Here is a 15,198-nt window from a genome sequence, read left to right on the forward strand (position 1 = left end):
AGATAACAGCTGTGTTAGTTTAGACGGAAAGATATTATTGAAGCTCTGTCGGAGACGAAATTTTAAACAGTTGTTAACTAAGACGTGTCCATGAAATGTTGGAGTTACTGAGAAAAATCATTCAAGGCAAGAGCTTTGAGATTTGAACATTACAGCTTATTAAGGCGGATGATAGCTTTTACAACGCTTAACTTTGATTAATTATTTGATACTTCAAATCTATATCTATAAAGGAAGAAGAATATTATCAAACAAACGTCTAGTTGTTAGTGAACAAGTTGTGATCACCTTCTCCAGATAACGATTAATTAAAATTCAGGAAAACACTGTGAAAAGGGATCAAGGTTAACCCATGCATTGTTTATGCATGATTGAACAACGATTACCATGTTCAGAGCCGGGACTTTTTCATTGAAAACCTTTGGAAGAGGTCCAGAGAAACCAAAACAATTTTAAAGTTTGAAGCCGTATTAACTAATATTCATAGATAACAACGTGACCTTAAATCCCTCCTTCACAGTTGTGTAGAGGCGGAATCCCCTGCTGACCATAAGCTGACAGGAGCTATCTGCCATCCGTACAGTGCGCATGCACAAAAACCACACAAAAAGGACGTTAAGCCAGAAGTCTGTAGATCTATTCTGGGAAATGAGCTCTTGTTCGCCACACCAGCCGAGCAGGATTGGCGTGAGAACCTGTTCGTCACTTACACCATACGTTTCCGAGGGGCAGCTGGACAAGTACCACGCATGCCCAAAACACCCAGGCAACTGCTGACCAAGTTTTGTTGGCAGCTCATCGTGCACATGTACTGTCGATTTCTCTTGCCGAAATGTGACATGACGTCATCCAGACCTCGAGCCCAGCCTATCTGCCGGGAGGCGTGCAGAGAATTTAAGAGCCACTGTCAACGGGAATGGACTCACGCACAAAGGAAACACAAGACTGTATCTTGGAAAATTCAGCAACTCGCTGCGGGTGTAGAAGGAAGTTATTCGCTCATGTGGTGCAAGAATCTGCCCAGACGGAAAGGAGGAAATATTCCAGAATGCTACTATCCTGAAATTTTGAAAGGTAAGTAAACTATTTTCTAGGCAGGTTTGCAAAAAATAAATTAAATTTTACAAAACAGTCAAGTTAAGGAGGTGGGAGGCGCGGTGACCTCGTGGTTAGTGCGCTCGACTCCGGAGCGAGCGGTCCGGTTTTGAGCACTGGTCGAGGACATTATGTTGTGCTCTTGGGCAAGACACGCTTTACTCTCACAGTACCTCTCTTCACCCAGATGTATAAATGGGTACCGGCGAATTTAATGCTGGGGGGGTACCCCTGCGATGGACTAGCATCTCATCCAGGGGGGAGTAGAAATACACCTGGTCGCTTCATGGTACTGAAACCGGGATAAGCTCCGGCCTGAGAAGCCACTTGGCTCAGAATGTAAGGAAAACTGGAAGCTAACACAAACTAGCAATTCCTAAAATGCAACCTGTGAGATGAATTTAAGCAACTTCTTCCGTGTTGGATTAGAGTGAAATTCTTTCTTAAAACCAAAAGGTGCTTCCAAATTTTTACATGAGCATTGCAAAGTTTTGGAGGCAGTTTGAATTCAAGCGAAGGATGTCATGTTATTTATTTTACTAGCAAGCCTTGCACATAAAGAAAGGATTATTTCTGCGTCTGATAGCCCAAAAACGTACGTGTTTGTCCAGGGCCGATCAAAACGGGCACGAAACATATGGTAGAATTTGAAGAAAAGAACGTAAAATTAGACAGAGTCGAGAGGCTAACTCAATATGCAGTACAAGGAATACGGTGGATTCCGGCATATTGAAGCCAATTTCACATCTGTCACTTTTTTTTTTTACTTAAAGCTGTCGCTGGGTTCCCTGTATTGTTCATTTATTTTTCCCGCCGTTTAGTTCCCGCGTTTAAGTCACGTGATCTTTTCGAGTGTGCATGTAATGGCGAACGTCGGCAAACGTTGTAGTTGTGTATGCGATTCACTCGAAGTAACGACGGATAAGACGGATAAGACGGATAAAGACGCGGACGATTGATGGAATTATGTTCAAGCAAACAGGAGCGTCTTATTGGAGTGTTAGTCGAATTAAAGTCAGTGAACTAGAGTGAATCTTGCCTATTGAAACCGAGGGAATTGGAAATTGGCCCTTACAAAAGTCTTAATTCTGTTCATTTAACTTCCCTGTCCTTCACTCTTTATCCTGCAGAAAAATCAGAAGATCCCCCTCCAATAACAGGTAAGTCAAGTTGCCTTATGAAATCCTCTGAACCGCGTAGCACGCTCAATCTACTCAAATCTGGTTCTAGGACTGAATTGCTGTCATTCAAGGACCAATAGAAGATTTTCCAAAAACGTATATTATCGCTTTGGTTGAACAGGCTCAGTGAGTTTCAAAAACAAAGGTCTCTAATGCCAATCACAAAGGTTGCAATCGGTGATTTTACCAAACTCCTTATGAATAAATATTGTTCACCCAATTTATCTACATGTGTCTCTTATTTCTTTATTTCCTTAATGACTTTCTAGAAGTCTGTAAATCTCGACTTCTCATATATCTGAGTATCTCAAGTTTTCAAAATCCTATAAACTCGTTAAATGAAAAACAGACTATTTAATATCAATTCAACAGATAACTGTTTCCATAGCGACGGTCAGTCATACCGTGGAAATGTATCCGTGACGCAGTCAGGTTACACGTGTCAGTCCTGGACTTCCCAGTGTCCTCATCGGCACCACAGAACACCATATAACTTCCCTGAACTGAACAATGCAGGCAATGCATGCCGGAACCCTGGCGGTCAAGCCCCTCACGGTCCTTGGTGCTACACAACCAATCGAAAACAAAGATGGGAGTACTGCCGAGTGGAAAAGTGTGAGGCACGCAAAGAAAGCGAAGGTTTGTTTACGGAGAATGTTGGTGGTTTAGGCATATACGACTTGGCATGTCGATGCCCGTCAACGAAACGAATAGCTAGGGACGACAGTAAGCACAAACTTCGTCCCACTTAAGAAAGGGCTGCATGACCCACTATCAATCAGTCTCTAAGCTTAGTAGTGCCATAATGGCACTTATGAGAAGAAGGAAAGTTTTAAAGCACGGCTTAACCTAATTCGCTTGTCTCTTATCTTTCACAGAATAGACCATGAATAATTGCATATCCTCCGTCAAGAAGCTGGACATTGGATCCATCGCCGGCACCCAAACTAACAACGCTGACCATCACCTACAATGGCTCCCTCCCGCCTCCTCCCCTGCAAAAATATTCACTGTGACCAGCCAAAGATGTAAATAAAAGTGCTATCAGTTAACAATATTTGTGGCCTTATTTCTCGATCCAGACACTTCTTTCTCAAAATACCCACTTATCACTCACGTCTGATTAAATTTAGCGTTATTTTTTAGTAGCCAAAACCTCTATTAAGAACTCTTGTTATAAACTGAATCAGCCGATTGAAAATGTATGTGGAAGTCATTTTGCTAAGCCTTGCATTGAATGCTGATCTAGCTTTAATGCTGCGGCCATATGATGTCATAGTAGCAAGGCTCGTTAATCAAACCTCGTTCCCAGGGAACAAAGTCGTCGTTGAGCGGGAAGCCTGAACCATACTTTGATCGGTCTCGTCACGATTCTCGCCGAGAAAGCAGAACTAAGACGAGTAATGATAAAAGTTATTCAGTGGTAAAGGAGTTGTTATTTCTCACTCAAGTTCTGCCCTTGCCTAAGAAGTTGATGTACGACTTTTTCAGATATCTTGACTCAAACCCGTAAATTAAAGTGACGTCATTGTTTTGCCTGCATCACGAGAACAGAAACTAGGCCTGGGAATTGCAAAAGATCTTTTAGGTTCTTTTTTTCACTCAAGTGTTTGCAGGCGTGGTGGCTTAATGGTCACCATGCTCAACCGTGATGTGCTCTTGAGCAGTACCGGTGAATTTAATGTTGGGTGTAACCCTGTGATGGACTAGCATCTCATCCATGAGCGAGTTGAAATACTCCTAGTCGCTTAGCGCTACAGGACCCGGAATAAGGCCCGGCTGTACGTGTTATATGGCCCAACGCAGAGTTTGCATTACCTTTTCAGGTAATTAATTCGATATTTTGGTTCTCCTACTTTGCAGGCAGAACAACTTTCTGCTAAAAAATGCCACGAGCATAGGCCAAACACGAGGGTGCATTGTACTGTCATATCCCATTATAGAACTAATATAACAAGGAAAATATGTAGAAGAAATACGATCGGTTTTTGTTTGAAGATAATTCTACTCATCTTTCAGAACGGACTCGTCGACATCCGGGCCTATTTAGAAAGCCTATTTAGAAAACCGAATGATTTACTTGATCCCAATGCTCTAGCCTTAAAGTGCACCTAACCCCCAAATTTTTTTTTTCGCTAAAACGAATCTACTTGTTATTTGAAATAGTTCTGCGAAAAAATTTTTGGATTCCGTTAAATCCTCGATTTTCTGTGCCCCGACGAAATCTCGAAAATAGCTCCAAAACACCGCCATTTTGTTTCACGACCGAGTTTGAGGAGAATGGGTCCAGCGGCTCTTGTGACGTCTACCCAGGAAGGTTGGATATCTCACGTCCTCTCATTTCCTTCAGAATTGTGCAATACACATTCGAAAAGTGCGCAGAAACGCCTTCCAGAGGTGCTATCGGCTGTTGCAGTAATATTCCAGATTTAAAGAAAGATATACTGTACAATTTACTGACGATGATCGGCTAATGGTACAATAAAGACGTAAACGACGGTTGATTTTGTCGAACCGAAACAAGCGAACTGAATCTGTAAGAACCATTTAAAGAATTCTCACTGGAATTTGTTCCGCAGACTTTCGAACGCTATTTTCATAAATTTTCTGCTTAAAGCTAACCAGAAATTTTTAGAAATACTACCGAAAACCTATATCTTACAATCCCGCAGTATTTATAACATAACCGGCAAAGTTGTGTGATCCGATCATGATCAAGAAGCGTATTAACTGATATGTAAATAGGTCGCAACTGTACGCCGCTAACTAGCACTTATTTCTCTTTCGATTTAGATAAAAGTAGAAAATTAATCCTTTAGAATTACATCACAACAAAATTGTTAGACTCACAGAGTTTTTCGAAGGTTTGGAAATCAGCAGTGCGACAGAGATTCTGTGCAATAGCGTCGAAAATATGACCGCGGAACATTATCTGCGGACCGCTTAGGGAACAAATCCTTTTCGCTTATCCGACGAATTTCACTGCAAACTTTGAGAACAATTTACATTGGTTATTTGGAGTTACGACTTAAAACGTGTGACAATGTGAAATCGGTAATTGTATGAAATGTTTCCTTCCACCTTGTTCTCGCAGCTACAAAAATACAGGTCCAAACAGTACGATTTTCAATCGATCGAAGCCAATGTTTTGGAGGTCATCAAGTCTCGAAAACCGCAACACGTACGTCGCTCTTATAAACATGAAGCATTCAACGGAAAGTAAAACACAAACTGGATTTAACAGAACAATCATACCTTGACAAAATACATTCTCGCTAAGGACAAATGTAAACGGGCTATAAACACGAGTGGGAATCTTATGTTTACTTGACGAAATTACCATCCAAAGCAGTCCTTGAGTTTTCTTTCCTGCTTTTCGTTTGCCTGCTCCTCCACTTCGTATCTAGCTTTCCATTCCTAATATACAAGCAGCTCGTCGGCAAAGAAGTCTTCCCCTTCGTCGCTTGAAATATTGTAAACTGCTCTCAAATCTCTAAGCAGTGAGTTCACAGTTGTCGAACGTGCTCGATCGAAGTTTATTTTGGTGTCTTCCAAATCGAAACTTAACTCTGACTCCAGTGACGAAACAAAATGATTCTGAGACAAAGCTTGGACGTTTTAGTCCCAAAATACATCGGAACGATTAGTTTTGTTTTCCATTTTCTCCAGCAAATACAGAGAGCTGACTGAGGCGCCATTGTGTTTGGTTCCTGGGTAGACGTCATCAGGAACCGCCGCCCCAGACTCCCTAAAACGCGGTCGTGAAACACTTCAAGCGCGACTTTGAAAGGGCATAGAAAATCGAGGATTCAACCAAATTCAAAAATTTCTTCGCCCAAATGCTTCAAATAAAGCCTAGATTCGTTTTAGCGAAAAAAAAATTTTGGGGTTAGGTGCACTTTAATATTTATCAACCAAAGAGGTATACCGGAAACAAAAGTCGTGAAATAAGATTTATCTATCGGTAACACATTTAGTGTTCAAAAGTTTGATCGTGACTAATATGAAAGTGAAAGGCATTCCACGAATGGAATTCAAACTACCTTAGATCTATTTTAGAGATGGGAAAGTACCTTCCTATTGTATTCCAAGAAAACACGTGTTGAAAAGCGTGACCACACCGGTCACGCTACCGAACTAGTCAAAAGGGAAAGCAAGATGGAAGGCCAGCGTCGCAAGACGATCATTTTGTTAGCGGTGAAAATATGGTTGGTAATCCTTTCAGTGATGAGCTGCAAAGGACATCAAGGTACACCGATTGACAACAGTGGTATTGTAAAACTTTTGACAATTTCATCTGTTTTAGTTTGTGATCGGACGACTTCATATGATTTTCCATGTGTCGTTATACGGACGCCGGAAGTGGAACAGAAAGCGAAAATGCACTTTGTTGAGCATTTCATATCATTGCTTTTGTACTAGGTTTTGAAAGATGAGGATAGCTCTGTAGAATTTCCCTACCAAGGTTAAAATCAAATTTAACATATGTTTATGACGCCATAAAGTTTTAGATCTGGAAACAGCAAAATTATGCAGATTAAAGGAGGAACTGTGTAAATCGCCGAATGCCTACTCGTTGAAAAGTAGGATCTAGTCAAAACAATGAGCGGATCATGGTTTAAACAAAACGTCAACCCTTCTCCCACCGCCAACGGTGCGAGGCGGTGCAGCTCAGTTTCGTTTGAAACTGGATCTTAACTACAGGATTTTTTACTTTACTTACGCTTAGGTGATGAATACATCCAAGATGGCATTATATTTACTTCACAGTACAAACAGAGGTTAGATCTTTCACTTCCTTAGTAGATAGGGCTATCATTTCCACTCTTTGTTAGCCTGGAAGGCACAATCAAGTATATATTGTTAATATCAGAAGACCAGCGTTCTACTTGATGATTCGATAGATACGTGTCCTAGCTCTGTCTTATAATTCTTATTTTCTTTAACTATTTTCTCACAGCAACAACACATGTGTTCCTGCCCACCCTCCTCCCTTTATGGATAAGTCAAAATGCCAACCATACTTCAAGACCGAAAACGGATACTGCTCCAAAACACTGGGAAGACAGCTGGTGTTTGGCTCAATCGCCAACCAAAAAGAAAAAGAACAAAGGCTCGTGAACTTTGCCATGGCAAAGGCTGCACTGCGAGTGTTTCAGGAGTTCGAAATTTCTAAATCCTGTATCAGAGCAGTGGATCATATCTACTGCAACCACTACTTTCCGGAGTGTGACAACACCTCGGCAACACTCCTACCGCGGCCAGTATGCAGGGAAGCCTGCGAAGTTTTGGTCCTGCGGTATTGCAAAACAGAATGGTCGAAGGCTCAAGAACTGAATAAGATGCTGTCAGCTTCACAGTTTCGGAGCCAAGTGAAGCATTTTGATCTGATCAACTGCACCGAGCTACCAGGACAAGAAGGGGGTAACGTCCCCGAGTGCTATTATCCCAAGCAATTCATGGAAGGTAAAGTCCAATCGTTTAAATAGCAGAATTTGCTTTCGGCAATAATAGTGTGGTTAAAAACATTTGGCTCTAGCAAGAGCAAGGGGACGCTTAGCATTTGTGCCAGCCTTTGGTTTTCTGTTTTGTATTTCTTTAACTGGGGGGTCTACCTTGTGAGGTTAGTAGATTATTCGGTTAAGCTCAGAATTGAGAGACACGTACGTCTTGTACAGCTCATTTGTCCGAGTTGTTGTTCTATATTATGTTCTTGGGAAAGACATCTTGCACTCGCGCAATGATAAAATGCCGAGGTAACTTGCAAAAATGGGGTAGCACCCATCCAGGGGAGAGTAGTAACCGCTATAGTCAATTCATGCTACTTAATGCTGCAAAATCAAGGGTAACTGGTATCAAAGGACATACACAATCCGGTGAGCCATTCAAAATTCAACCAATTCATGCGGCCATCGCAAAGCGCGGGAAAACGTGCGCGGTTGAGTCACGATTGGCTTTGGTTTTACTTTTCGATGACAGGAGACGCGACTTTTTTAGCCAATCGCTTGGCGCGTAGTAATGCAAAACCAAAATAAATGCGAATTACTTTCGACGCTCAAGTGAACACTGCTCTTATGTTTGTCTAACGTTTTCTTTCTGCCTTAATTTGTTACAGTACCATCAGGAGTTGATGAAAGAAAGCGAATCACCACTGGTGAGTACTGACAAGTCAAGCTGTAAAAACCTATAATATACAAATCTATGTCAATCTACGTTAATTAGTACATACCGCTGACATTGTCTGTCATTAATTCAACAGAAGCTTGTTTCTATGGCGACGGACAGTTGTATCGCGGAAACGTGTCTGAAACACTGTCAGGTTACACGTGTCAAGCCTGGACTTCCCAGTGTCCTCACCGACACCACAGAACACCAGACAACTTCCCTGAACTGAAAAATGCCGGTAATGCATGCCGGAACCCTGGTGGTCAGGCCCCTCACGGTCCTTGGTGCTACACTAAAGATCGCAGGGTACGATGGGAGTACTGTTCCATTGAGGAGTGCAATGACCTCGCTAAATATTGAAGGTGACCGTGTCCGAGGTGCAGAGAAAAAATTAGGACTTGTAAAACTTTTTTCAGATTTAATATTCTGCAGTTCTTATTCAACAGTATCATTGACGCACTCTTGTATGAAGTTAAGTCGTCGGTTGATCTCGGCAAATAAATGTTTAATGTTCTAACTGCAAATCACTAGCGTTATGTCACAGATATCAGAGTGAAAACAAGTTCATTATTATTGACTTCAAAGCTGCAGTCAGAAACCTAAGCAAAAAAAAAAAAAGAAGAAAGAAAAACCACAAGAATATCACTGCCTTGCGTCACCCATTAGAATGGTCACAAACACGCACTAAACTGAAGCATGATTGAAAAACGTTACTCTGGTTTAAAAATGTAAAAATGTTAGTAAAAATTCTTTTTGTAAAAGTCCCAACGTTTCGGCTAAAACTTCAGCCTTCATTAGGGGAAAGTGACAAGGAATTTGTTGAAAAGGCACGTTCTTATACTATGCAAATCGGCAAATCGGAGCTAATTATGTTCTGTCCCTTAGGGCTAAATTTAAAAATTCGTGCGGCAAATACATACCATCATCACGGTTCAGCGGATTCCTACAAGTGTTTTTTTTTCCCATGCCTCTAAAATACGTCTGTTGCGCCAATTTGTGCTTGTACGTAAGATCTTTGAAGATTCCCAGGAGATGGTGTGGCCACAGTGTAAACAATATCCTTTCTTGACGTCACTGTCTGTCGACAAGATGATGGCCAACTCTCCAGTAAAGTCTATCGCAAACCGACACACACAGAAAGATATCTCTCACCATCCGGCTGCTCACAAAAGGGCTGTGGTTAAGTCTCTGACTGATCGTACAAAAGCTATCCCGTCTTCTGTTGACCAAATCAAAGGAAATGAAACATGTGATCGCGGCACTCAGGGCGAATGGCTACCCGAAACGCTTTGTTATTCATGCAAGTAAATCGGAACGACCTTCTCAACAAACGCCTGCAACTCCACCGGATGACAAAAAAGGTTTTTGCATTTTACCGTATGTCAAGGGCACTACGGAACCGATTAAGCGAATCCTAAGCAATTACAATATCAAAGTTGTTTTAAAACCACACTATACCATCGTCAATTTATTTCCCAAACCAAAAGACCCAGTCCCGAAAGATCAGACTCGTGGCGCAATTTATTCAATTCCCTGTCAAGGTTGTGACAAAAGCTACATCGGAGAAACGACACGAAAATTTTCCACCCGGCTCAAAGAACATCAAACACTCGCACAAGTCAGCTTTAGCGGAACATTGTTTACACTCTGGCCACACCATCTCCTGGGAATCTTCAAAGATCTTACGTACAAGCACAAATTGGCGCAACAGACGTATTTTGGAAGCATGGGAAATTAACGCTTGTAAGAATCCGCTGAACCGTGATGATGGTATGTATTTGTCGCACGAAGTTTTTAAATTTAGCCCTAAGGGACAGAACATAATTAGCTCCGATTTGCCGATTTGCATAGTATAAGAACGTGCCTTTTCAACAAATTCCTTGTCACTTTCCCCTGATGAAGGCTGAAGTTTTAGCCGAAACGTTGGGACTTTTACAAAAAGAATTTTTACTAACATTTTTACATTTTTAAACCAGAGTAACGTTTTTCAATCATGAATCAACCACCTGGTTACAGGACCATTTTTAAACTGAAGCATGTCAGACCAAAACGACCAATCCTATACCCTACTTTAAAAAAAAGTCTCCAAAACCACCTCAAATCTCGCCCCTCCCTCCCTCTCTTTCTCTCTCCCTCGCCCCCTATCTCTCCGACCCCATCCCTCCCTCCCCCGTTTGACCAAAACCATTCCGTTTAGCGCGGTGCATACTATTATAGGTTACAGGGACAAATCATTAAGAGCACGCTTGTGAGATTTGGAATATGGCTGGATTCAAAAATGTTTTTTTTTTTTTTTTTTGATTAATCGTATCTATAACAAAATTCTCGATCGTAATTGATTCTCCGCGCGCGATCACGTGGGTGTCCAATTACAGGTATCCAATTTGAACTTTTTGTAATTGGATGCCTGTAATTGGATACCCACGTGATTCGCAAGTATATTACCCACGCTTTCCAAAACTTATGAAAAGTGCTACAGACGTGTTCGCTCAAAAGAATTTCTCAAAAGACATTTTGAATTTCGAAATTTGTTATAGATACGATCAATTAGTAATTGGACCTCGTGTCGTACTATTCAGGAAGAAATCATGTTCGTAACTTCAAATCGGCCTCGCGCGATTTCTCCCTGAACTGTACTCCAGTAGTCCAATTACTATTACTAATTACAATTACATACAATTATATACCAATAAATAACATGCTTATAGCAATACTTTAAGGTGCCCTGCAATAGCACTGAAACATTCTTTTAGTTCATGATCAATTTGATATGGAATTTTGAGAAGTTTAGATTGTACCGTTTTAAAGCCCGTTTTAAAATTCTGTTTGAAGTTAAGTGCCAACCTTGACCAAACTTGAACAATTTTCATACAGCGTCCTTCCGGATTTTAAAAAATTCTCGAAACCCGCAGTAGTGGCATTTTAAAGGGGCGGGAGTCTTGCTAAATAAACAAATAAATACATAAGGTAGGTAAATATCTCACATTCTTTCGTTAATATCGTTGATAATGATGATGAATTATTCTTAAGCTTTATAACAAACAAGAAGAACTCTGAACTTCTAAGACCGCAATTATTTAAAAAAAAAATTCTCAAATTTTGAACATATTCTGCTACGGTCCTAGAATTTCGCTGTCGTTTTCCTTTGTTTCAAAAATGTTATTTATGGAGCCTTCATTCCATTTTAACTCCTGGAAGTTTGATTGTGTTTTTCGCAAGTCAAGAAGTTGGTAGACGTCCAAGATCTTTCTGCTCTCAGTTACGACAACTGGAAAGGCGCAGCGTTTAAAGCAATAAGGATATAGCCATTAAGCATAATTATTTGACAATTTGGCGGAACCAAAGTTATTTTTGGAAAGCTATCTGAAACTATCCACGCCGCAGTCTGGGCGCCAAACCAAAATGCTGCAGAAGCGGAAGCTCTGAGATTTCAGAGGTTTCCGGAAACAAATTTCATTATTTCGATGACGTAATACCCGGATGGGTACTCCCAGAGAAATTGGATGGGGATGTGCGGCCCGCTTTCCAAAACCCTTACCCTTTTTTTGACCAAAATCAGTGATTTTCCCTACCCTATTTATGACCTGACCAAAAATTCGGTACCCTATTTATGGCCATTGCGGCTAGCACCGTAGCCCTAAACATTATTTATGAAGAGCTTTAGTTGTTGATGGTCGTATCGATAATGATGAAAAATTAGCTTCTTCTCAAAATATACCCAATTCAAGACTAGCGTGCAAAACCCATACCCTATTTATGGACAATATGGCCAGAATCGATACCCTATTTATGACCAAAAAGGCTAAAAAACCATAACCTTTGGAGCCGCACATAACTATTTAGCCCATATAAGGAAGTACCTCCCCCACCTAGCCCCGGGCCGTAATGATACTTTCAGTGCTAGAAAGGAAAAGAAAACAGAGATCATAGCAGAGGTTTAAGGTGTGCCAACAGATCTTAGAGCTTTTTCATAACCAAAGAGGAGTCGAGATGAGGCCCAGCCTGAGAAACAACTAAGCCCACCCTGATTAAGATTAGTGTCACGAGAATCTCCCCTGCCCTCCGGCCCCCGTTATTGTGCGGCGCTTGTCAATGTAAATAGACCGCCATTGATAACTTGTTAATTGATAACATAAATAACTTGTTCCAACTGTAAAATGTAACTTTATATCAACATTGTACTCCGAGTTGATAATTCGTTAAGCGTTAGAACAACAGATTCTTTGAAAAAGCGAAAGGTTAAGAATGATCCAGTCGAGTGTCAGACAAGAATCTTTATTTGTATGTAGTTCATATTATTGCAAGCATCACTCAAGAACCTGACGAAAGAAGTGGTATAAGTAGATTGTGCAATTGCTATTTTATATCTGATAGAAACTCCGCTTGGTAAACAAGGCCTTGATTATTATCTTTTTTTCGCGCGAAAGGAAATTGCATATTCAAATATGACTTCTGCCCAGCATTTCCATCCTTGTATATAAGAATTGAAACAACACTTTGAAGCGCATACTTTTTAAACTCCAATAGACAATCTAGATAAAAATAAGAGAGTCAGCAGTGACGTGTCATGTGTGTCAGGGAAGTGAGACGTTTACAAACGGACTTGATGATAAAAGTAAACATGATTTAACCAGTCACAACATTAACAGTTTAGTCAATGGTGAAATAGAATATGAAGTTAGTTACACAGTGAGTTACTTTTCGAAACAGCGAGCTCTTTTAACACCACGTATGGAAAAGACAATAGTGAAGGAGAAGATATGGTGATGTTTATATCTACCGTAATTAATTTCTCAAGAGGCTTAAGCGTCGCAATCCGATAGTGTCGGAAACCTTCTGGAAAAGGGTGTGATCATATGTGGCGAGGTCACTGCGGTGAGGTCTCACGGAAATTCAAATATTTCTATCGCGTTTTGTTTAATCCTTGGTTGCGAAACAGAAACACACAAAATGGTTGATCAGCGATTCAGAGCTCTGTCTTCGTGTTTGGTGATTGCGTCGCTCGTGGTGATAGTAACAGCACAAAACAATGTTGCGGAGAAAGGTTAGTAAGAGTTGTGGGTGAACTTCATTTGTTTAATGGTCGATTCAGTCTCACAAATCTATGAACGACACCGACGCTGAGCTCACATCGATGAAATGTCAAACACGCAGGGCAATTTCAAGTTAGATGCGTTTGAAAATGACACCTTTCTTCAATAATTAAAAAAGACTAGTCATAGATGTAAAACGTTTAGGAATAACAAAGCACTTATAACTGTATCGTGGATTTCTAGTCCGCGGGAGGGGGGAGAGGATGGTTCACGCTCTAACTTCCAAATTCCCCGCCCGTGCTTCCACTAACTCTCGATAATTCCTTTTCTTGTTTCCAGGCCAAAATATTACTTCTTCCCTTGTCTAATGTATGTAGTTAAATTTTATTGTCTACTGCATTTATTCAGAGATAATTTTGGATAAAATGTAAGGGGGGAAAGAGTGTTATCTAGAATTCTAGAGCACAGCATGGAAGACGAGTTAAGCTTTCCGCCGTTCAGCCTCACCCCCCCCCCCCCCCATCACCACTTTATTAGGAATTTCGCACTTTATAGTGGGCTCCCTAATCTCTTGATTACAACTTGTAATTATTTTAAAAGCTTGTTATCCTGGAATTATCAAGCCAACTGAGCCAGTAGATTTACTTCAACTGCAAGAAACTATTTAAAAAGGACAAAACAGTATCGAACAATATTTCGCTTTATGTCCTTCAACTCCCGCATCAATCAAACATTAATTATGGTTTTGTGGATGAAAGCGCATTGTCTTACAATTCAGCTAAAACTCTTGAGCAGTCCTATTTTCTTGGCTAAACGAAGTTTATAAGTCAGTAAATAAAATGCTATTTCAGATTAAATCTGTGGATAGAACCCTCAGGCTTAAACTCACCTTCGTACCAGACATTTCTTACGCGTCGACCAACGCTAGTAATTTATTCTGATCAGTACGACAGCTGAGAGGATTTCCGTACCTGAGAAAAACCTTTTGAATCATTCCCAGTCATGCCTCGATGTAGTTTTGCCTTTCGATTCCACTGGCAACGGTTTTGTTCTTGTTCCTCGCAGATTTCGTAAGAATTCTCCAGTCTGTCGTTGTGTTTCAGGGATTTATCTCAGCATTTTCAGGAGGTTAATTATTTTTCCTACAGCTTAATGAAACCGCAAATTATTATTAGTCCGGAAATGATCCGCCAATGAGACCTCTGCCCGGAAACCAGTTGTCCCCGAAACAGCCTGCAAAGAATCCCCGCTCAACAAAAATGTCGAGAAAGCACCTAGCATCCAACCTGTGCTGTAGCTGGAAAATTACTTTAAAATCCATTCTTATTCACTTGGATGTGCATTATTTCATGAGAAACATTATTTCATTTCAACGTAAATTATTTGACAAAAAATTCGTATCTGTTAGGCTGCCTGACATCAGACTTGTTAAAATCTAGAGTTGACCAAGAGGCGTCTATTGTCTAAAAATATAGCAGCACGTTTGGAAGGCATTTGACCAATCACTATGATCCTTTTGCTGCGATGAAAACCTCCAAAACTTACGACCCTCTTCATACAGTCCAACCTTTCCTTATGGACGCCGTTTATTACGGACAGTTGACTTCGTCCCAGAGAAATCAGTTTTCATATAATCTCTACCACATTAGAGCGGTTTTCAATTGAGTATCGTAAACCAAAACCAAAGTGTACTATGGCCAATCACAAATTACACAGACTATCCA

At 40.7% G+C, this 15,198-nt stretch overlaps 2 protein-coding genes across 4 annotated transcripts in view; both read left to right on the forward strand.

The window, feature by feature from the left end:
* Window positions 1–476: 476 nt before the first annotated feature.
* Window positions 477–11,228, forward strand: LOC145465089 (apolipoprotein(a)-like). The gene is made up of 7 exons (XM_081448874.1): window positions 477–3,017; window positions 5,371–5,393; window positions 6,336–6,546; window positions 7,006–7,057; window positions 7,237–7,742; window positions 8,392–8,430; window positions 8,536–11,228. The coding sequence occupies exons 1-7, from the start codon at window positions 2,615–2,617 to the stop codon at window positions 8,799–8,801; spliced, it is 1,500 nt and encodes a 499-aa protein (XP_081305000.1). The 5' UTR covers window positions 477–2,614; the 3' UTR covers window positions 8,802–11,228.
* Window positions 11,229–11,680: 452 nt separating this feature from the next.
* Window positions 11,681–15,198, forward strand: part of LOC145466437 (uncharacterized) — a 96,893-nt gene continuing 93,375 nt past the window's right edge. For all 3 annotated transcript variants that reach the window (XM_081450159.1, XM_081450157.1, XM_081450158.1), the window contains exon 1: window positions 11,681–13,485. In XM_081450159.1, coding sequence (XP_081306285.1) covers window positions 13,392–13,485 — 94 coding nt within the window. In that variant the 5' untranslated portion in view covers window positions 11,681–13,391. The remainder of the gene's footprint in view (window positions 13,486–15,198) is intronic.

The sequence above is a fragment of the Orbicella franksi genome, chromosome 13, assembly GCF_964199315.1.
Source record: "Orbicella franksi chromosome 13, jaOrbFran1.1, whole genome shotgun sequence".
Taxonomy (NCBI): Eukaryota; Metazoa; Cnidaria; class Anthozoa; order Scleractinia; family Merulinidae; genus Orbicella; species Orbicella franksi.